Genomic DNA, 22823 nt, shown 5'->3' on the forward strand with positions numbered 1-22823 from the left:
GGAAAGGAAAAATAGGAGTGCATGCACATTTCTCATTTAGGTTCTGGGATCCCTCTCCCCCTTCTGTCCCTTTGGGGACAGAAATTAGCAATCATGGGGGCCTGTGTGGCTCTGCAGCAGGCTTGTCCACTCCAAGATGTACCTCCTTCACTCTAGCTGCCTTGAACTGACGCCTTTCTGCAACCATCTCAAGAATATTTGTCAAACATTTTGTCAGGTATCCTCCCAAACGCCTGAAAGACAGGACTGTACCATGTGGTCTTTCCCCCGATTTTACAACCCCAGAGTGCACATGGCCACAACCACTCCCCTGCCTCTACCAATTATGCTGTCCATAAGGTAAGGCCACTCAGAGACCTCTTTCCTTTCACTTCAAAAATTCCTACCTACAGTGGTATACTGATCACAGCTTCTCTTTGTAAGGGGATCCTTGGAAAGACAAATATCCTGTAGCTTGGCACAAATGATCCATTTTCCCAATCATCTCAGATCCAATCACTATTTGAAACACAGTATTTGGCTTCCAAGTAAAACACACATGCGCGCACACACACTTTTTGTGAGTTTTATTAAAAATTAACAATGTCCCTGGCAATTAAGCTTGCAGAGTTTCCTTGTCCTTGTTTCCCTCCAGTGAATTTGGGACTTGCAAACTCCATGCTGATGGGAGGACCCAGCCAGGGGTAGAAATCAGCCCTGACTCTCCGGGTGGACAGGGGACTGACTGCCCCCACCTCACCCCAACTGACTTGTAGAGAGGTCTTGTGTGGTGGGGAACGGGGACAGCATGTATCAGAGCAGGCTTTCTGAAGAAGGGGTTTCCATTTAGCAGTGGAAGTGTCCTGGGGGCAGAGGAGAGGATTCCATGCAGGAGCCACAGAAGTGGGTACAGGGGAAAGCCCCTGGCTGGCAGGGGTGTAGGAGGAGGTAAAGAAGAGATTAAAACAAGGACAGGGCAAGTGGAGAGAGGAGGGCTCCCAGCGTCTGCCCTGTCTATCTAGGGAGCCTGGATTCTGATAGCCAGGGAGGGGTTTTGAGAATGAGAAACCAAGCAGCCCAGTGGTTGATTACCTGGTTCTCACTGTGTGTGACTCTGGGCACGCTGCTTAAGCTCTCTGAGCCCTGGTGTCCTCATTTACAACACGGGGGTGATAACAGGACTCCGTTGGAGAGTGCTTGGCAGGGCTGAATCGGATGACTGGGCGAAAAGCCAGCGGTGGCACACCTTGCACTCTGCGTAAAGGGGCGCCTATTATCACCTTGCGGAAGAATTGGACAGAGCGCCTGGCGGCGGGTGATTCAGTTGGGTAGGTGGGTCAAATTGACCGGATTTTCCAACCCAGATTCACACTTCCTGTGGAGACGGGTCGTAAAATAGCTGGCGAAGGTGTTTGTAAACAAAAGTGCATTCAAAGGTTGCCGCTGGGGGTGAAAGCAGCGGGGGGTTAGGGGAAAGAGGCTCGGTGGCTGGAAGCATTCACTTCGCCCGGGGCACTGTCCCAGCCCAGAGGATATGGATGTCTTTGCAGTCCCTCCTCCCTTTCCCCCCTTCCCCGGTACACACACACACACACACACACACACACACACACAGCCGGAGCCCCCTCCCGCAGCAACCCCAGGACACGCGTGGTACAGCCCTTGCTGTCGTCCCGTCGATGGGTTTAGGGATGAAGGGTGGGAGTGGAGGCGATAATGGGCAGAGTTGGATTAAATTGTCTCCAGCAGCTCCGAAGGCAAAGCAGGGGGCAGGGACGGACACACCGCGGCTTGGAGGGCGCTGGGCGCGGAGGAACGGAGCTCGGGGGCCGGCCCGGCGCTCAGCCAGCAGCGCCGCCTCCCCGGAGGAAGGCGGGGGCCGGGAGGAGGGAGCGGGAGAAGGCGGAGGGCGGAGGAGGGCGGTGCGCTGAGAGGTTATTTGTGGTTCGCTTTGATCCCGAGGGGGAACCTGAAACTCTCACATTCCTGGCATAGCAGCCGCCTCCGGCGCGGGCCGACCCTGGGGCTGCGCGCTGGGGCGCGAACAGCCAGAGCGTCGGCGCCACGGCTGAGAACACATCTTCGCCGCCGAGCTGAGCTGGGCCGAGCCGGAGGTTGTGGTGTCTGACTGCGCCGGGCACCCTCGGGCCGCAGCGGTAAGGAAGGCCGCTCGGCGCTCGGGAGAGCGCGCGAGGCCCCAGAAACGTGCCCCAGCCAAAGCTGGAGTCTCGGCGCAACCCGGCCTTTTCCGGGAGTCGGAGCCTCGAGGATCGAGCGTCCTTGGGGCGCAGTGCGCCCTTTCGAGGCAGCCGCAGTGCCGGGCAAGGGCCGCTCCGCCCAGGGAGCCCAGTGCCCTGGGCTTTGCGGGGCTCTAGAAGCGCGCGGGTCTCTTGGGGCTGGGGGAGAGGGGAGAGGGCCGACTCCGGAGACAACAGCCACGGTGTTTCGGGTTGCAGGTCGGCGGGAGTGGGGGGTGGCGGGGGACAGGGATGGAGGCGCCGCTTGGAGCTCAAGTTGCAGGGTCCTGCGGGCTGATTTGGTTAGGTGGGGGGTTACAGGTGCCTTTGCCCCCAACTAGTCCAAGAATTCCTCTTTGTCTTCTTTGGAAAATCCTCTCTGGAGCCACGAATTGGCTCTCACTTAGAAAGAATGCAGCCTGCTGTCCAGCCCGGTGACGTCAGCGTTAGAGTATTTGGAAAACAAAGAGGGCTCGAGAGGGAGGGAGGCGGACCCGCGATGCTTAAAGACCTCTCCGGGCCTCGGGCTACCCTCACCGGCTCGCCCCAGGCGTACCAGCGGCCACCAGTGCTCCAGGTCCGTCCGGGCTCGTGGTGGGTTGGGAGCCCTGGCTGGGGTGCCAAAGTCTCCTAGCTTGGAGACTGTCTTTGGTTCCTTAGGCGAGCAGGAGTCCAGGCCAAGGCTGGACACGCGCGCTGGCTTAGAAGGTGGCCTTCAGAGAGCGCAGCGGGCGAGTGCAGCAGAGGTGCGCGGCCGGGGGCGCGGAAGCAGGTTTTTGTAAAGGCCCAGGCGTTTGATGTCTGAAAGGACGTGAAATCTGAGGGGCTTGGCCGGGACAAATTCGCGATGAGAGGCCTTGGAGGTATTCCTTGCTCCCAGTCCGGGCACACTATGGAGCGCCTGGAATCTGTCAGGAAGGCTCCGCATTCCTTCCTGCCGCTCCCCTGCCTTCTCTGTGGGAGTCGGCCCAGAGAGTGATTATCTCAGGAAATGCCCGCAGATAAAACTCCAGGGCGAACTGAATCCCATACGAATTGAATCCCATTTGCTTGCTTTGCCTCGGGTAGCTCTGGAGTCTTGCATATCTACCCGTCGTTGTGTGTGGGGGTGCATGACTGGGTGCCAGGAAGGATGGGTACAGAGGTGCCCTCCAGACTCATCCCCCACTCCCCAGCTCTGGGCAGCCGGAGTCCTGGGGTGGGGAGAGGGAAAGGATTGGGAATGGCTGCTCTGCCAACATGCCATAGCCCAAACTGAAGCAGGACACTAGGGCTAGTTTAGTGGCAGAGGAGGGGCCACATTCCTCCCACCCACCCCCCAACCCCTGCCCATACACACAGGACCTGTGGCAGCGTGGATTCTCTTTAGTTTTCCTTGGATCCCAGTTTGGAGATTTGTATTGGAGGAGGCTGTGGAAAGGAAGCTGGGTGAGAGAGGCTGGCAGATTTCCAGTCCATGAACCACTGGGAGCCCAGGCTTAGAAGGGAACTCCTTTCTCCGATATTATCTCCCAGCACTTTAGGCTCACAGTCCCCTCTCCCCTGCCCCAGGTCTCTCAACCGACAGCCTCCCCTTACTTCTCCAGTTGGCCCAAGTCAAGATGGGCTTCCTTAACACTGATGTCAAGAAAGATGCTGAGTGCCCATCCCTTATGTGCCTAGAGGACCAGTGGGGGCTTTTCCAAGTAGCAAGTGTGTGTGTGTGTGTGTGTGTGTGTGTGTGTGTGTGTGTTGGGGAGGATAATCATAAAATCAAAGACATCATGCCATCCTTTCTTTTTCCTGGAGCTCTCTCGCAATTACTGTCAGCACAAAGACTGACCCACTAACCTTAATGGGTGGCACGTTTTTGCCTCATCTTACAAAACCATTGTCCTCTTGGAGTATTTTTATTCATCCCTTATTCACCAGTTCAGGTGCAATTCCTCCTTCTTCCTGTTCACCTTGTGGAATGACTGCCAAGGTCATCCCATGACAGGGAGCCCCAGATTTATTCTGTCAGCAGCACTTGATGAAGCAGAGCCCAAGCCCATCCTCCAGGAGCTCTCTTGTTCAGCGAGAGTGGGAAAAGTGGCCAGGGGTTCAGCGGGCTAGAGGGTGGTAGGTTGACTGTGCCAAGGCTGGGCTCTGGCATGCCTCAGTCTAGAGGGTCCTGGGGGCCTTTTGCCTAGGGCTTCTACTGGACTGCATGCATTCTTTATCACCTGCCAATAAATTAGGGCCCCATCCACCCCTAGACTGAATAGCTAAGTGGTTAGATCTGAACTAGGCCTGCCTTAGAATTGCCCATCAGGCTGTTCGATGTGTAACTGGCTGTACGGGTGGTGGTTCCTGGTGGGTTATCTTCTGGTTTCCTGTTGTCTCTCTCCAGGAATAGTAAGTCTCCACGAATGTTATCATAGTAATCGTTTACCAGGATTTTCACTGTGCCAGGAGCTCGTAGGCCACTGCCTCTTTTTTTTCTCATCTCCATGAGTCAAGCAGAATTCTTTGCATTTTTCTGATGGAGAAACTGAGGCTCAGAGGTTAAGTAACTTGTCTTAATCAGTAGATGGCAGCACTGGTACTTGAACCCAGGCTTGTGTGAACCGCCCCACCCCTGCTCTTCACTTTTATGCTTTCCACTAGAGTAATAATGGAAATCCTGGAAAGCCTTCTCCTTTCCCATGGGTTCCCTCTGATTGCTTTTCTCTCTCTCTCTCCCCACCCCCCTCCAGGTGCTCTGGGGCCAGGTGCCACCGGCCATTGTCCAGGCAGCTGTGTGCAAGCCAAAGAAGCATGAGGACACTGGAAGACTCCTCGGGGACAGTCCTGCACCGCCTCATCCAGGAGCAGCTGCGCTACGGCAACCTGACTGAGACGCGCACGCTGCTAGCCATCCAGCAGCAGGCCCTGAGGGGTGGGGCTGGAACTGGGGGTACAGGGAGCCCCCAGGCCTCCCTGGAGATCCTGGCCCCAGAGGACAGTCAGGTGCTGCAGCAGGCCACCAGGCAGGAGCCCCAGGGCCAGGAGCACCAGGTCGGTGAGAACCACCTGGCAGAGAACACCCTCTACCGGCTATGCCCACAGCCCAGCAAGGGAGAGGAGCTGCCCACCTATGAGGAGGCCAAAGCCCACTCGCAGTACTATGCGGCCCAGCAGGCGGGGCCCCGGCCACATGCGGGGGACCGAGATCCCCGTGGGGCCCCTGGAGGCAGTCGGAGGCAGGATGAGGCCCTGCGGGAGCTGAGGCATGGGCACGTGCGCTCGTTGAGTGAACGGCTCCTTCAATTGTCCCTGGAGAGGAACGGCGCCCGGGCCCCCGGCCACATGAGTTCCTCCCACAGCTTCCCACAGCTGGCCCGCAACCAGCAGGGCCCCCCATTGAGGGGCCCCCCTGCTGAGGGCCCAGAGTCCCGAGGACCCCCACCTCAGTACCCTCACGTTGTACTAGCTCACGAGACCACCACTGCTGTCACTGACCCACGGTACCGTGCCCGCGGCAGCCCGCACTTCCAGCATGCTGAAGTCAGGTAACTCTCCCCACCCTGGGCTTTCCAACTCCTGGCTTTCTTCCAGCACAGGTCTCTCAGGGAGGAGAGCCTCAAGATCACAGCTTGTGTCAGAGCTAGCAAGATCCACCCCACCTCCAACCTTTCTGAGAAGGGAGAGCTAATGCCTGGCAGAGAAGAGGGACTTAGCTGAGGTCCCCTAAGGAGTTAGTGGTGTCCCTTGCCTTAACTCAGAGATAGGCACCATTGTCTGCTTAGCTGTAGCATTCAAGTAACTAGAGTCCCCAGAGGACACAGATTGCAGCAGGGGGTTAAAGGTTAGATTTCAGAAAGAACTTCCTAAAGGCAAGGTTGGGAATGATGGCCAAACTGTTTCCAAGTTAAGTAGGAAGAAGGTGGGACCTCCTTCTCTGGAGGTTTTTTAAGAAAATGTGAGCAGCTTGCTTTCTCTGATTATTGGGAGGCATTCCTAACTAGAGGCTGGAAAGGCCCAGTGGCCTCATTAGAGACCTCTCAGCATCTTACACCAGGGCAGGAGCTTACTTGTCTCTCCTCTTCATTTGCTGCCATAGGCTCCCTGCGTCTGCAGCCTGCAGTGGGAAAGGATTCTGGGTCCAGGTGGGCCCCTTTCTGAGAAGGCTCAGGAGAGGCTGCTGGGCCAGGGTAGGGACTGAGAGTTTGATTCTGAGTGTGCTGGGAGGCCCTCAGGGGATGTGATTTGGTTTACCTTTTCTAAATGCTCTCTCTGGCTACATGCAGAGCATGGTCTGTAAGGGGCCAGAATGGAAGCAGGAAGACCGGGGGAGGCAAGAAGTCTAGAGAGTTTGGATAAATGAGTGTTCCTAGAAACAAGGCCCTGCCTCACGCTTCTCATCTGGCCCAGCATCTTTTCCAGAGAAGCAGACACAGCCATCACTGCTGCATCTCCCACTATGGGCATCCAAGAAACCCCAGCAAGGGACCCCAAGGATTTCAGACTCTTCTTCTGGTGGCCCAAGGTCAAAGTCTGGTTCTGTTCATGCCTGCTGAGTGTTCCTTTAGTAAACACCCACTTTCCCACCGTCCGGCTTTCCTTGCTCTCGAGAAATGAGTGACATGATGGGGTTGGTATGGCAGAACCAGAGGATGGAGCCTCATAGTTTTTCTCCAGCCCCCACCCCCTCCAGACTCGCACCTTATCGCCCCTCTCAGGGCTCGGTCAGGAAGAGTTTCAGAGGCTGAGTGGTGGTTTCTTCTTTTGGACCAGCCTTATTGAACTCTGTGAGGAAAAGATAGTGATCACAGCAAGGAAGTAGACTGTTTGCAGGAGAACAAAAAGCGGGGGAGGGAGAGGACGAGGAGAAAGGAAAGCAAGTGTGAAGGGAAAGGAGTTGCTATTCTTTCTCAGAGCTAAGTCATCCCCAAAGAATGCCAGTTGTGTCTGCCTGGCCCAGTGCAGAGGGGAACAAGTTCTTGAAGCAGCCTTGAGAATGGCCATTTTAGCAGGGGAATGGAGAGTTTGAGCACTCCGGTGGGGATCCTCTTCCCAGCTCTTACTGGAAGCCCCACCTTAGGTAGTAGGAGAAATATATCTGCCCAATATCTCCTTTCAGATGATCCAATGAAGATTATTTGTTAGGAAATAGGGGCTAGACTCCTAGCCTAGGGTCCTGAGAAGAGCAGGGGGGCCATGGGCTGTATGGCAGCAAGAGTCAGGGACAGGCTGGTTGTGCATTAGTGCTGAGATGATGCACCCAGAAGGGGAATTCGGTTTTTGCGGGGCTTCTGGGACTTGGAAGGTTCTTTGTGAAACTTAGGCAGTTGTGACACTGGGAATCACAAGGCCCCAGAAAGGCCCTTGGACTCCCCATGCCTCTTGCCCTTTGCTCCTTCCCTCAACATGGAGCCCTGGGGGTGATGTTACACCAGTGCCAGAGGCCAATAAAACATTGTCCCCCGAACTCAGCGACCACAGTAGTCCAGAGGCAGCCCTTACTCCCAAGGAAACCAAGAGTTTGGGCCACATTTATTCTCTAAACTGAGGGTAAACTGAGGCTCCTACTAGAAGAGATGGAGGATGGGCCACCACTACAGGAGCACCTGCCACCCGCCCAGCACTGGCCCAGCACTCTGCCAGGCCTTACATAGCATCATCCTCAACGAATCCCGGCGAGGCTGGAGACCCTCATGATGCGACAGAGCAATGCCCAGTCTGTGGGGCTGAGGCACTCGCCCAAGGTTAAGCAGCTGGAGCAGGGATTTGAACCCCTATTTGTCAGACTCTTACCCTGACATTTGTCTCACCGCTCTAACCTTAACTGGAGTCTTCTAAAAATGACTCTGGGTGAGTGGGGGGTGGGGGGTGGCAGGACTTGAAATAGGAAGGAGAAAACGAGTGCTGCTTTGGCAGTCTTGAAACTGGCGACTTGTGTAACAGACACAAGGTTGCTGCCGGGGCCCAGCCACCAAGTTGTCCTGGGGCCTGGAAGGTTGTATGCTCAGTCATGATTGACATGGCCTCCAGCCCCAAAAATAACCTTCCATTGATTAGAAGTGTCAGGGTGCATTTTTTAAGATGACGTATTTAAGCATTAGTCGCTTAGGAGGCCCAGGATTGCTCAGGCTGATCCCCAGGGCCCCAGCCACTGTGAGGCGGGTATGAAACAAGCATCCTGACATTAATCCCCTCTAGCCCTGCTGTCTGACTCTTGAGAGCCTCAGACAGAAACATTTGGAAAAGGCCTTCCCCACTGGTCCCTGCCTAACACTAGAGGGTTGAATAATTATCTGCAGTAATTTTAATAATATATTGATTATTGATAATAATTAACCATCTTCCCAGTATGCCTAGGAGTGGGGTGACTCCGGGCTGCTCTGGGTGGGAGCCATGAGGGTCTGTGCTGTCTCTGAGCACCGTCTCTTCTGTTCCCCAGGATCCTGCAGGCCCAGGTGCCCCCTGTGTTCCTCCAACAGCAGCAGCAGTACCAGTACCTGCAGCAATCTCAGGAGCACCCCCCTCCCCCACATCCAGCTGCTCTCGGCCATGGCCCCCTGAGCTCCCTCAGTCCACCTGCTGTGGAGGGGCCAGTGAGTGCCCAGGCCTCCTCAGCCACCTCAGGCAGTGCCCACCTGGCCCAGATGGAGGCCGTGCTGAGGGAGAATGCCAGGCTGCAGAGGGACAATGAGCGGCTGCAGAGGGAGCTGGAGAGCTCTGCAGAGAAGGCTGGCCGCATTGAGAAGGTAGGCCCCGCTGGGGCTTCAGAAGGGCAGACCAGAAAGAGACCCCGAGGGGCTACCTGGGGAGTGGGTAGTCCAAGGAGAGGCAGAGGAGCCTGAAAACTGGTTGGCTGGATTTCTCCCTATCCCTCTGTTTTCCACCTCCCTCACCCCTCATGCACCCTCCTGAGCTGACTCCAGACAGCTGGGGAACAGCCGAGAGGCCGGCAGAGCAGGCCTGGAGCATGAGCAGTTGCTGGCCAGTGGTGATTAGAAAGAGCCCATTCACCAGCTCCTTGCACACTCGCACCCTTGCCCTGCACACACCCCCTCCCATGGACACCTCCCACAGAGAGCCCTTTGTGTCCCCCACACAACAGCAAGTCTGTTCCAGGCCAGCTCTGGCCAAAAAGAAAACTTCTCCTCTTCGAAAAAAAACGAGCGACTTGTTGGAATCACAGGCCTGCTAAGAGCACGTGCGGAACCCGCCAGCAGCCAAGTGGGAGGGGCAGCCGGGGCCCAGCTGGCCCTCTGGGTGGATGGTGATGCCTGGGACACCAGGCAGAGGCGGCTCAGGCTTAGGCCTGGTGCTTGCTTCTTTAGTGAAGGGTTACCAGTTTTCCGCTGAGGCTGTTTTAGCAGATGGCCTCAGGCCTCCCTTGACTGTCCTGTGGTGTCCAAGTTAGGTCAAACCACCCCAACATGGCTGGAGTCTTTTGGTGCCCACTTCTGGCCAACTGTACTCAGTTTCTTGGTGGAAGCCAGCCAAGAGTAGAATGTTTCCTTCTGGACATTGGGCACAGGGAATCTGTGTTCAGTCACCCTGCAGGCAGTTACTTCCAAAGTAGCTGGCCCTGGGTTCACTCAGCATCTGGTCCCTGGGGCAGCTGATGGGACCGTTGCTTGCTGGTCCCAGCAGTCTATTCTACTTCTGGAGGCTACAAGCTTCTGACCATCCCACCAGTCACCTGGAGGTTTTGCTCGTGTTTGGTGGCCTCTCATCTGTCACCTTTTCTGATGGAGAGTAGTGGGTCAGCCTCGAATCACTCCCTGGGAGCTCTCGCCTTCCTTCAGCTCTGCTGTCTGCCTCTTGCAGCTGGAAAGCGAAATCCAGCGGCTCTCTGAGGCCCATGAGAGCCTGACCAGAGCCTCCTCCAAGCGTGAGGCCCTGGAGAAGACCATGCGGAACAAGATGGACAGTGAAATGAGGAGGCTGCAAGACTTCAACCGGGATCTTAGAGGTTAGAGCCAGTCACACAGGTGGAGGTTGGAGAACCTCTGCAGAGGGCTTACTTCTTCTGTTCTAGAGAAAAATTGGGAATCTATTCTCTGTCAAAAGTGCAGATGAACTCAGAGAGCCAGGCTGAGACCCCTTTGAAGCTGCCCTGATAGATAGATGCTTGTCTCTATGTACTGGGCCTAGGATCCCTTCAGGGAGCTCCCATCGTGTGGCCCAGATGATGGCTCTTGACAGAGGAGGCTCCCACCCATCGGGCCCTGAGCTGAGCCGGGGTTTCCTTATGAGCCCATCCCCAATATGGAGGATGCAGCCCCATCCTGATAGGACGTCAGGAAAAATCCCAAGCTGGCAGCTTCACCTGACACTAAAACATCTTTCCTTCCCTTGAAACAGAGAGATTGGAATCTGCAAACCGCCGCCTGGCAAGCAAGACACAGGAGGCCCAGGCCGGCAGTCAGGACATGGTGGCTAAGCTGTTTGCTCAGAGTGAGTAGGGACCCCACTAAGAAGCCTAGCCTGTGTGCAGGCAATGGGACTGGTGCACACCCTCTGGACCAGGAAGATTGGCCTTCCCCCTTGCAAAGTAGTACTTTGGGAGCAGGTTTACTGCCTCTGTAAGCCCAACACTGGACTGGATCTGGGCATAGTGGGGATAAGTGGCTTCCAAAGAAGAGCGGGATCTAGTTCTGTATCTTTTAAGAAGATCAGTTGACACAAGAGGGAAAGCCAGGGAGCAGTGATTTGCTGAGCTTCGGTGCTGACTATCAGTGCAGTGCATTGGGCATTGCGGGAGGCAAGGTAACCCTGAAGACAGGTGAGGTGAAGGAGAAGGAAAGGTCTGAGAGCTTCCCAGGGAGTTCCAGGCAACAGAAAGGTTGGGAGTGTGCAATAGGAACGTGAGAGGCAGGGGGGCATGGTGGACCTAGGCCATAGCAAGCCAAGTGGAGGCACCTAAGACAGCCAAAAATGGAATCCCAGACCTTAACCAACAGATGTGTTCTAAACGGGGTGGTCTAAGCATCCTTGAAGAATGGGCAAGTTCACTGACTAGTCCATTTATTCATTCATTAGCAGATGGGTTTTAAGCAACTGGCAGATGTTCGAGAGAGGGCAGCAGGCCCAGGAAGTTACCATGGCAGGGAGGTCAGGAAAGAAGTGGTAAGCTTAAGAAAGGAGCAGGTTCCCACAGATGCAAAATAACAAGGGGAGTGGTCCTAGAAACTGGTGATTAGGAGCCCCGGTGGCCTGAGAGAGAGGCTCTGTGGGGACGGCAGGGGTGGAGAGCCAGCCAGAGGTGAGGGAGCTATTGGGTGGTTCAAGAGGTACATGCGGTGGGTGGCAAAGGGAGCCCTGAGCTCAGCAGCAGGAGGCTCTAGCAATCAGAAGACTAAGAACAGTTATTTATTGAGCCCCTACTAGGAGCTTTAGTGCTGTTCAAGGTGTTTGCAGAGAAGTGGAATGGGAGTGGTTGGTAGCTGGGTAAACATGGCTTTGAGGCTTCACAGGAACCCTACTGTGAATGGCACAAAGAGTAGTGTGGGGTGCAGAAATGGAGGAGCAGCTTGAGGACTTAGCTCTGGCTGGCAGCACCCCTATCTTCCTTCAAAGAGGGTTCAAAGACTAGGGCAGGGAATGGAGGAACACAGCACTGAAGGAATTGACAGGGTGCGGCAGGAGGTAGGCTGGTCTCTACTGGCTGGGTGGGGTGAGATGGCAGCGGCTTAAGGTCTCTGGGAAGGAGTCAAAGGGAATGAGGGAGAAAGGGGAGGGGGCAGCCCTGGGGTTTCCCTGAGGAGTCTGGGGAGGAGAAGCTGCAAGGGCAAGGCAGATTAGGGTGCCTGTGGAGGAAGGCGGACTTCTGGGGCCTGACTCTGCCAGAGAAAGGAAGCCATGGGGCGGGTTTCTGGGAGCTTGCTAGGGGATGAGAAGAGGGGGGCCGGCCGGGAGGCGTTTCCGCTCCCCGGGGAGCGAGTGAGCGCCGAGCTGTTCTTGGCTCCTCGCTGGAGCCATTAATCTCGCAGCCGCGGGTGACCTGGATGCCTGGCATTCCAGAGCCGCAAGCTGTTCCGCTCCCGGCCCGCCCCCCGCCGCTCCCTCCCGTGCGCGCTGCCTGGCGCCCTTCGCCCGGCTTTGGGAGGAAGGAGAGTGAGCACAAAGGGAGCCTGGAACGTGGAGGTGGGGGCTCGCTCGCTGCCCAAGGCGCATCCCGGGTCCCGTCGGCGCCTCGCCTGCCTTCCTGCCCGTCTCCGCTGGCCTCCGGGCGTCTTCTTCCCACCTGCACCCGGGCCACTTATTTCTTATTGAGAGCTCTTCCCGAGATCCCGCAGGCCCAGGGTTTTATCAGGGTCCTGTTGGCAGAGGATGGCCAGAGCCCAAAGCCTCCCAGCCCCCACCAGGGCCTTAGAGGTTGGACAAGGCTGCAGGAAGTTTCTGGAAGCCGAAGGCTGAGTCCTCCGGCCCCTCCTCCCCCAGTGCTGAGGAAACCCAAGCAGCTCTTCCTTGCTCCGTAGTAGCTATTGCAAAGGCAGGAAAGATGTGTCTGATTGACCTCCCTTTTATCTGGGGTCAGTCAACACTAAGAAAGTGTGGCCATTATCACCAATGCCATCTGCTTTTCCTCCTAGGCAAGCCACGCAGCCCCCCAGCACTGCCCTTCTGGCCCCTCAAGGCCAGCAGTGCCCCCTGGAGATCTGGCCTTGAGGCCTGAGGCCTGCCTGTTAGCTGCACCCCTTTGGGAATGTTTCTTCTCTCCCTGCACCTCAGATTCTCCAGCTATAAGATGAGACAGAGTCCTTCCCCACAGAGTCATGCTAAGGCTGAAATGAGATGCAGGCCCTGGGCAAACTGAACGCACAGGTGGACTAGGGGAGGGTCCTTCCTGCCTGAGTCCAAACCTGGCTGCCTCTCCTCAATGGATGTTAACACCCCACTCAATGGATGTTAAGCCGGCGACATATGAACACATCTGTTTCAATATTATTGGACTTCCCCGTATTTTCCTCCATGCCACAGAATGATACCATCCTGGGCTCAGCCTTCAAAAATCCAAAATGAGCCAAGAGCTAACCTGAGTTGCCTCTGTGTCCTCCCTGCCTCGCCCCAGGGCCCTGAGTAAATGAATCCTCCCTTCCACATGCCAAGGTCTCAAGCCTTCACTCTTCTGTTCCAGAACTTGCACTGTCCTATATGATAGGTACTTAGCTACATGTGACCCAAAGATTGAAATTAATGAAAATAAATTAAATTTAAAATTCAGTTCTTCCATCTTACTAGCCACATTTCCAGTCCTCAGTAGCACGTGTATCTAGTAGCCACTGCATTGGAGGGTGCGGTATAGAACAATTCCACTCTGGCAGAAAATTCCACTGAATCGGAATGCTGTTCTAGAGCCAGCGCCTTTAGGCTCGTTATCAGAGGCCCACAGCCCTGCCCGCCTCGTGCTCTCCAGCAAGGCAGGCAGCTGACCCACTCCTCAGGGGGCAGCCTGGGACTCTCAAGGAGCAGGTGCCTGGGAGGTGGATTCAAGGTTAGAGCATCAGATGGAGGGCTCTGTGGTCTGGTTTGGGCCTCTCCTGACGGCATGGAGAGGGCCTCTGAGCAGAGTTTCTTTGGGCAATTAACAAAACGATTTAAAAGTCAGGATAGGGTCCAGCTATCCTATATCCAGCTGGACCCGTACACACTAATCTTTGGGCCATAGTCGTTTTCATTGTGCTGCAGACTTTGCATTTCTTTCTGAGCCTGGTTGCTCACATCTCAGTGGTCTTTTCAGACCATGGAAGGAAATGTAGCCCTCAACGGACCTCTCGGCCTGGGTCTGCAGAAGGAGCCCCAGAGCTCTGGGTGGCCTATAAGTACAAACGCCTCACCATGTAGCCAGAGGCAGCCTGGGCCTTTGTAGTATGGCCAACTGGAGTTTCCATTTGGCGGCACCATTCACCTCCTATGTTTCTCCCCTGTAAGTTGGGGATCCCAAATCCTCCCTGGAGGGGCTGGAGGGTTCGTGGAATAAGATGTGTGAGTGCCTGGTGTGCGGACAGCGGATGGTGGTTCTGTTCCCCCTTCCTTCATTCTCCCACTGGAAGGAGGACCATGTCACAGCCTACCTGAGTCTCTATTTTCTCATCTGTACATGGGCATCACAGTTCCTACCTCAACAGTCTCTAGCCGTCACAAGGATCAAAGGATATTGTGGATGTGTTTTAGACATGGTGGCCCCTGACACAAGTGGATGGTGTTTCGGGCTGTCCCATGGCAGTATGTCCCAGTAGAAAGGCAGGTAGCCCAGTTGTTACTGCAAAGGGTCCTGGAGTTGGGCTCTGTCATTTACTCCACACTTAACATGAGCCTTGGTTTCTTCTTCCATGAAACAGGGTTAATAGTGGGACCTTATTCCTGTTATTTTTGAGAGAATGAGAAGCAACTGTGCTCATCCGGTGGTCAGCACAGAGCCCAGGAGGCAATGGGGCCAGCCAACATGGTCACTGTCACTGATCAAGCCTCTCTCTCCCTACAGGCTACGAGCAGCAGCAGGAGCAAGAGAAGCTGGAGCGAGAGATGGCACTGCTGCGCGGCGCCATCGAGGACCAGCGGCGGCGTGCCGAGCTGCTGGAGCAGGCTCTGGGCAACGCGCAGGGCCGGGCAGCTCGAGCCGAAGAGGAGCTGCGCAAGAAGCAGGCCTATGTGGAGAAAGTGGAGCGGCTGCAGCAGGCGCTCGGGCAGCTACAGGCAGCCTGTGAGAAGAGAGAGCAGCTGGAGCTACGTCTGCGGACTCGCCTGGAGCAGGAACTCAAGGCCCTGCGTGCACAGCAGGTGAGCTGAGAAAGCCTCCAGGCTAGGGCAGCATCTGAGGATGTCGGCTTCCCTTCCTCCTTGGGGACTGTAGGTTTGGAGGCCAGGGCTGAGGCCCTGGGAGCCCCTGCTTAGATCTAGGCTGCAGGCCCGTTGGAAGGTGGCAAGGATGATTGCTGTCTGCTCCACCTTTGCTGCATGCTCCCTTCTACTCGTTGTCTTAGCAGAGGCCCTGCCACCTGGCCCACGTCCAGCCTCGGGGACTCCTGTCCTCAGCAGCAGCAGGGCTTATTGTCCTTTACCTCTAGAGAAAGTAAGTCAGGAACCTGAATATAGAAGAAGGCCAGCGAGCCTTTTTTTTTTTTTTTTTTTTTTTTTATTGAGATGGAGTCTCATTCTGTCGCCCAGGCTGGAGCGCAGTGGCGCGATCGCTCACTGCAACCTCCACCTCCCAGGTTCAAGTGATTCTCTCGCCTCAGCCTCCCGAGTAGCTGAGACACTACAGGCGTGCACCACCATGCCCAGCTAATTTTTGTATCTTTAGTAGAGATGGGGTTGCACCATATTGGCCAGGCTGGTCTCGAACCCCTGACCTCACATGATCCACCAACCTTGGCCTCCGGAAGTGCTGGGATTACAGGCATGAGCCACTGCGCCCGGTCACCAACCAGCTTTTATATGCCTCCCCGAGATTGGGAGGAAAGATGGTTGTCCAGATCCATAGTGCTTAGCCTCACTTTGGACTTCTGTGTAAACAACTCTTGGTGTTTACAAACCAAATAGAGTTATTTCTCCACTCCCAAACCTACCCCTGCCACAGAGGTAGTGTGACTGAACCCCCTGGTTTACCCAGTTCTGTTCTAATTTACACCAATTTTCCCAGTATAATTATTGACAGCACCCCCTTTGCCAGTTTGGAGGATTATCTGTCTGGTCTCTGTGCCCTTGGCCATAGGATTCAGGGCAGGGGTATGGGGACCTGTGCTGTACCCCCATTTCGGTAGAGGAAGGATGGGGAAATGTATGCTGTGTATGGCTGAACACGTACATGTACAAGTGACAGTCCTTGTGTGGAGGCAAAGACAAGTGGCTGCCACACCCCAACCTGCACCCTTGACCGCAGTCTCCACTCCTTGCTCTGCAGAGACAGGCAGGTGGTAGCAGTGGCAGTGGTGGGTCCCCAGAGCTCAGCGCCCTGCGGCTGTCAGAGCAACTGCGAGAGAAGGAGGAACAGATCCTGGCGCTGGAGGCCGACATGACCAAGTGGGAGCAGAAGTATTTGGAGGAACGTGCCATGAGGCAGTTTGCCATGGATGCTGCTGCCACAGCTGCCGCCCAGCGTGACACCACTCTCATCCGACATTCCCCCCAGCCCTCACCCAGCAGCAGCTTCAATGAGGGTCTGCTCACTGGTGGCCACAGGCATCAGGAGATGGAAAGCAGGTTCGGCATTGCAGGCCAGGCACCTGAGCTTGGGGGGGCGGGTGGCAATGTCCAGTCACTGCCCTGCCCTTGATCCCTGATAAACAGGCCCCTTTCCCCACACAGCTCAGCAGTCCCTCCTGCTTCTGAGCTGAACCTGCATGCTTGGCACACCAGGCACTGTAAACATGCATTTGCCCAGAAATACGGAGTCCTTGGTCTGCCCAGGAGACTCTTACTGTGGAGGTGTTGGGTGCCATCCAGAGCTTGGGCCCTGCCTCCCCTCTCCGGAGTGCAGGATGAGGGCTGTGCCGCCACTATCATCTGATGAATCTGGAACCCACCCTTAATGGCCTGCCTTTGCTGGTGTGAGAAGGGCCCAGGGCCTTATGCACTGGTGGTTTTCAGAGCCTGAGCTCTAAGAGCATCAAATTCCAGAGCTGTGGTGCCATTTCTAAGCCCTGTCTAGGTCCCTGCTACAAGCACAGAAGGATCCAGCCTGGCAGGGTTGGGGGAGTGGGGGAGGCTTTTCCTCTAACTCCTATAAGGCAGGAAGGGTGGAGGCTGTTGGATCTGTGGGTCTGACAGTGTGGGCATGGCCTCTCACCCCTCAGGTTAAAGGTGCTCCATGCCCAGATCCTGGAGAAGGATGCAGTGATCAAGGTCCTTCAGCAGCGCTCCAGGAGAGACCCTGGCAAGGCCACCCAGGGCTCCCTGCGGCCTGCCAAGTCGGTGCCATCTGTTTTCGCGGCTGCGGCTGCAGGAACCCAGGGCTGGCAAGGGCTCTCTTCTAGTGAGCGCCAAACAGCAGACGCCCCTGCTCGGCTGACTACAGGTAAGAGGAGGCTGCTGCTGCGACAGATTGAGAGGTAGTTTCTTCTGGGCCTGAACACAGATTGCCAGACCTTTCCACCCAGAACTGAGGCTCATAGGAGCCAGGGCTTCCTGACCCTCTCCCAGGGGAGCTGGCTTATTCTCTGCCTCTAGTGACTCTACAGCACACGGCTCTCCTGCCAGTGTGAAGAGGGGTACTTAGTCCCCATCACCATAAATTCCATCATGCTTCAGCCCCAGCCACTGAACTAAGAAAAATAGAGCTTCCTGTGCAGATACACCTTCTATGAAAGCCCCCTCCACTCTTCCTTCTAAACAGATGCCACAGAAACTCTAGAAGATTTAATCTATAAGGAAGGGTCCCACCACCCAAATCATTTGGAAGCCAATCCAATCTGGTAGTTAATCTCATTTGAAAATAGGAACATTTTTAGTCTTAAAGTTCTTGCAAATCAAGAGCAGCCCACTCCACCTTGAATCCCCAGCAGGGACAGTTAACTTAGACTGTCCTTTACCAGGGCCACATCTTACAGCACGGCAATAACCATCCACCTACCTTTCCAGCAGACAGAGCACCCACAGAGGAGCCAGTGGTCACATCTCCCCCTGCTGCCCATGCCAAACACGGGAGCAGAGATGGGAGCACCCAGACTGACAGCCCCCCAGACAGCACCTCCACCTGCCTGCCTCTGGAGCCTGACAGCCTTCTGGGGTGCAGTGGTAGCCAGAGAGCAGCCTCTCTGGGTAAGTCCTCCTGACCCCACTTCTGTGCTAGGTAGGGCCGAGGGGGCACTGGTGTGTGAACTGGAACACCAAGGCCTTTTCTTCCCAGCCCCCCTCCGGGTCGTTGCCTGCACTCCATGGGGAGCCGTGCATAGCCAGAGGTGAGCAGGGTGCCTGGCCCACCTCAATGTGAACATGAGGGATAGCTGGTTGCATGAATAGGGAAATTGGAAACCCTGATTAGAGGCAGATCCAGAATTCAGAAGGAAAGCAATCAGATGGGAGGCACTTTAGCTCCTCTTTCATGGTCTTCCCTACATTTCCAATTTGATTATCCAAGAGAATGGAGCCCGCAAGTCATGCCGATGGCACTCTGGAAGCCTATTTAAAGAGTCCGGGAAGGAGAAATCTGAGAAGATGCCATTTCTTTTTCCACTCCCCTTTCACATTGGCCTTTGCATATTTGCCTGTGCCTCATGATCTCAGAAAACCACAGGCATGAAAAGAATGCTGCAGCCTCCCTCCCTCAGGGCTCTCCATTGCTCTCTCTAAGCCTTCCAACCAGTTCAAAGTTAGAAACAAATGCATCCTACACATCGGAGGTTGATGGGCTGGGCTGAGCACTGAAAGGGAGCAGAGCATTGTGCTTGGTTGGCCGAGTTCTGGGAACCTGGGCAGCAGAGGTGGGAAAAGTTGGTGAAGAATGATCTTTGTCTTTCAAATGTGCCAGGATTTTAAAAGCAATCTAGTAACACTCATTGGCATGTGCCTGTGTTCTTGTCTGTCTCCAGACTCTGTAGCTACATCCAGAGTCCAGGACTTGTCGGACATGGTGGAGATACTGATCTGAAGGAGGTGGTGCTTCAGGACTCTGAGCCATTCTCTCCCCTCCTCTGCCCTGTGCCACTCTCAGCCATTTCAGCAGCCCCGTCAACTGCTGCTCCGTCCCTTTCCCCAGCCAGACACTCATTCGCATTGACCATCTGGTCCCAGGAGCTCAGGAGAAGGACCCCAGGGGAGAGGAGAGCTGTGAGAGCACCGGCACCCCCAGAAGACTCTGCTTCTTAGCCCACATTCCTCCGGGCCTTATGGAGAATGAGGATTCAGCCTTGACTTCTTGCCCAAGGCCTGCTACTGGGGTAGCAACTGACAGCTCAGAAAGGAGCTGAGCTCCCTCTGCCCTGCCAGTTGTCAGTCAGGCAGGGAGGGAGGGGCTGCGTTGGTTTGGGGAACGAATTTCCAAGGACGGCTGCCCGTGGACACCAGGTGAACTGGTTCACTAATCAAGTCAGCCATATTGTTCTCTGGTTAAGTTTGGTTCCAGCCAACCTCATCTGCTCTTCAGTTCCTCACTGCCTTCTTGGGATACTAAGACTTGAATCTTTTGGGGACTATTAAGGGTGTTAGTCTTGGAGAAGCCACAGCCTCACCTTCTCACTTGCTGTGGGTTAGGGGCCATTTAAGTGGACTGGGAGACAGTGCGCAGTTTGTATATAATTCCCTTTCTTGTGGAACAGAAGACTGAGGCCTGCAGGTTCCGATGTGTCTCCATGGGCTGTGCTCCCCTCTTCCTACTGTCAGTTTCTGAAACTTCTGACTGGCCTCCCAGTTATGCCTCCTCCTCAAGTTCCTGGCCCGTGGATGTTAAAGCTGCTCGATTCCCAGGATCTCGGCTGCCTTTTCCTCCATCTTGAGCCCTATAAACGCCCACGGGACCCCCACTACCAGCCTCTTGAAGTGGCTCCACAGCTCCTGTCCCTGGAACATCCTGTCAGTTTGGTCATAAACCCTGAGCCAGATGAAATGAGCCACCGTGAACAGACATCTGCCATGCATGCCCCCAGGGGGGCTTCGGTGGGCCTACCCGTACCAGTTCTCTCTGAGAAACTGGAGAAGTCTTGTTAGCATGATTGTCTTTGTTCCCACCTGGAGGGTTTGGGAGCGGAGCAAAGCGGTTGAAAACTAGTTAATGAGCTAGAAGAGTCAAATAGTCCTCTGAATGGAGCCCCCATCACAAAACAGTGCCCAGGAGGCTGGCTCCTCAAGCTACCCATGCCCAGCGCCCTAAAGCAGGACCAGATGCTTTGGAATTGGGGTGAAACACCCACATGGCAGCCTGCTAGCAGCAGTGACTTTGACTTCTGGTCTTAAAGAGTCCCTCACTTCAGCCCCAGGAGCTATTGGTGGGTTTTAGCCGTTTTGTCTTTACCGTTTTTAGTTCTCCTTGATTCTTTGTTTTCTTCCTTTATCGTTTTTAGGTTTGGTATGTGTTGTTTTATTTCCATGGTTCCTCAAGTTTCCTTTTTAAACATTTGCATTTGCTGGACAATTGCAATTTTTAAAAAAATTCCCCTACCCCTGTTTAAAGCTGAAAAATACATTTGGTTCATGTGCATTGTTTACAAAGCAAAAAGAAAAAAGAGAAAAAAAAGGCAAAAAATATTGTGAAAGAAAAAAAACAACTTAATATATTTTGGATTAATATTTGGTATTTCTTTTAAAGTATTTTTTGTGCTGTGAACATTTTCTGCCAAAGACCATGATGTGTGTCTGTATGTTTAAGTTATCGTAAATATTTAAAATGTAAACATGGCTGTTTTGTTATGCCACCCTGTACCAGGATTGCTGCCGCATTCCACTGGGTATAACAGTATTTTAATTAAAAAATAATAATTAAAAGTGATGTCTTTGCACAGGTGACACTTTGCACTGAGGGAAGGGAAAGGGTGAGGCTTTTGGGGGGCCACCCAAGTCATAGTCCAATCTCTTCAAAGACCCAAGATAGAATCTAGGAATTTTGTGAAGCTGCATTAAGGACAGAGTTGGAATGAGGATGTGGCTGGCATTTTTCCCTTTTCATAGATAACATGTCTTGAAGGCTGGGAGGGGAAGGAGGGCCTGGCAGATGGCAGCCTCCCCAGGTAGCTCTGTTCTAATTAGCTTTGTTTGGCCACACGCTGTGGTTATCCACAGTGGGAGTAGGTGTCCAAAGATGACTTTATCCTTCCCCCGCTCCTTTTCCCACTCCCACCTAGCACATAAAGTTTTGTCCGAAACCATTCAGAAGGCCAGGCACCATGCAGAGGACATTCAAGGCTGTGCGTGTTCTTAGCCACCGCCTCCCTCCTTTGCTGTGACATCACCACTCTTTCCTGATGCTCAGGAAAGCATATTGCTCCAATTCAAAAATAGAGAAAGCCATTCTCAGTCTTGCTTGTTCTTGTATCAGAAACAAAATACCTGCCTTGTGCTTCTGTAAGTGCGTTAGGACCCTGAGGTTCCCAGTCAGCATGTGGCCAGTAGTCAGCTGGCCATGAGGCAGCAGCAGGCTACCAGACAGCCTACATGACCTGTGACGGGAACGTTCCCCACCATGGCCGTGAGTGAAGTGTCTTCAGGGCCAATGTGGGAACTCGGGAGCCATGTTGATGAGTAACTAAGTTGAGATCCTAGAGAAGGTGTCTTCCCGAGCCGGCCTACCAGCCCACAAGTATGGAGACAAGCAGGTGGAAGAATTGGAAACATCCAAAAACTTTTCTAGCAACTTTGCAGATGGTGATGGGCCCCACTGGATGAGGAGCTCTCCATGCAGAGGCATCAAACCCACCCCATGGCCACACCTCCACCCAACCCTCCAGCCTGCCTCCTGCCACTGGGGCACTATCTATGCCAGCCTTCCTCCCATTGAGCCCTGAACTAGAGGCAGCTTTGCAAATAGGTTACTCACCTGACATGCAGGCCTAGTGCATGGAGGCGGCCTGAACAATAGGGCTCCTTCTCACCCTCCCACAACTGCTCCTTCCTGGGCCACAGCAGCCCATGGCTACATTTGCTGACTTGCTGTCCAAAACAAAATGCCAGTCCCTGTGGCAGGGAGTTCCAAAGGACAGCTTGGCAACTCAGACCTGTGAACAATAAGCCCTGACAACAGTGCCATCTCACCCCAGTACCTTTGGCCAGGGGCTTCCAAAGCATCTGCACCTTCCGTGAGATCCAGTCTGTGGAAAGTCACTTTAATGTTTCCTTGGCACAGACGAGGAGGAATAAGAAATCGGTCCCAGTGTACCCAGCACATGTACGTGCATGTGCATTTGTGTGCACGTGTGCACATGCATGCCTGACCATGTGTCCCAGAGAAAGGTGTGAGGGGCACCAATATCTTCTGGCTAGTGTCCCTGCAGGGCATGGGTGCTCTCCAGCCACATGGTGACCAGTGCATCTGAGTGACATTTCCTCTCGGGAAAGGGGGTGAGTGAGCTGCTCGGTGCCCTGTGAAATGCAGTCTAATGAAGTTCCAGAACTAGTGGAGCTGCAGGCTGTGGCAGGGATGGTGAGGACCTGTGGGGGGAGGTGTTTGCCTTCTGTGTCTAACACCTGTGAAGGGGTGGAGCCTGGGCCAGAGCCCAGGTGGCTCAGCGGGGCCCTTTGGAGGCCAGGTTCCTCTTTGAGGGGCAGCCCTAACCTGCCTGCCCTGCCTCCACCCAGTGCCTCCACCAACAGGGCTGGGGATGTGGCTCAGGGGGCAGCCCATGGCTCCAAGGGCGGGAGGGCAGCCTATGAGTGGCTGCCCCAGCCTCTCTCCCTTCTCTCACCTCCTGGTTAATTGTTAACTCTTCCCCTGGCATAAGTATGTGCCAGGCTCAGCAAGCTTGGTGAAAATATGCCAAGACAAGGGCAGCAAATCGGGGCCCAGTCACCCAGAGATAGCCAAAGCCACTTTACTGCCCCCGAAGAACTCCAGCTAGACAGGAAAGTTGTTTGCAGTACCACTCTGCCATCTCCTAGCACAAGTAAGAGGCTGGCCAGGATGAAGTTGTCCCTGATCAGGCCTTGCTGGGAGTGACTGACCCCTCTGGAGGTGGTCCAGAAACCCCCGCAACCAGCAGTGCATTCCTGGACGTGCCATGCCTG

At 54.7% G+C, this 22823-nt stretch overlaps 1 protein-coding gene across 4 annotated transcripts; it reads left to right on the forward strand.

Moving 5' to 3' along the window:
• Window positions 1-2012: 2012 nt before the first annotated feature.
• On the forward strand, window positions 2013-20595 carry AMOTL2 (angiomotin like 2). Of its 4 annotated transcripts, none has more exons than XM_032143638.2 (10): window positions 2013-2135; window positions 4934-5728; window positions 8620-8926; window positions 9999-10143; window positions 10536-10628; window positions 14659-14954; window positions 16078-16376; window positions 16970-17190; window positions 17754-17933; window positions 18704-20595. In XM_032143638.2, the coding sequence occupies exons 2-10, from the start codon at window positions 4995-4997 to the stop codon at window positions 18760-18762; spliced, it is 2334 nt and encodes a 777-aa protein (XP_031999529.1). In that variant the 5' UTR covers window positions 2013-2135; window positions 4934-4994; the 3' UTR covers window positions 18763-20595. The 4 variants fall into 4 exon arrangements, with proteins under 4 accessions (XP_031999529.1, XP_031999532.1, XP_031999530.1 ...); XM_032143641.2 differs by having other exon boundaries at window positions 17757-17933; XM_032143639.2 differs by lacking the exon at window positions 2013-2135 and adding an exon at window positions 2694-2793.
• Window positions 20596-22823: the final 2228 nt, after the last annotated feature.

This window comes from Hylobates moloch, unplaced genomic scaffold (genome assembly GCF_009828535.3).
Source record: "Hylobates moloch isolate HMO894 unplaced genomic scaffold, HMol_V3 SCAFFOLD_22, whole genome shotgun sequence".
NCBI lineage: Eukaryota > Metazoa > Chordata > Mammalia > Primates > Hylobatidae > Hylobates > Hylobates moloch.

Bases quoted from the DNA above. Each gene is read 5' to 3' on its own strand.
- AMOTL2 (XM_032143638.2), top strand. From the start codon at position 4,995: ATGAGGACACTGGAAGACTCCTCGGGGACAGTCCTGCACCGCCTCATC. The intron at 8,927-9,998 runs GTAGGCCCCGCT...TGCCTCTTGCAG, and splicing joins AGGCTGGCCGCATTGAGAAG to CTGGAAAGCGAAATCCAGCG. The intron at 10,144-10,535 runs GTTAGAGCCAGT...CCCTTGAAACAG, and splicing joins CTTCAACCGGGATCTTAGAG to AGAGATTGGAATCTGCAAAC.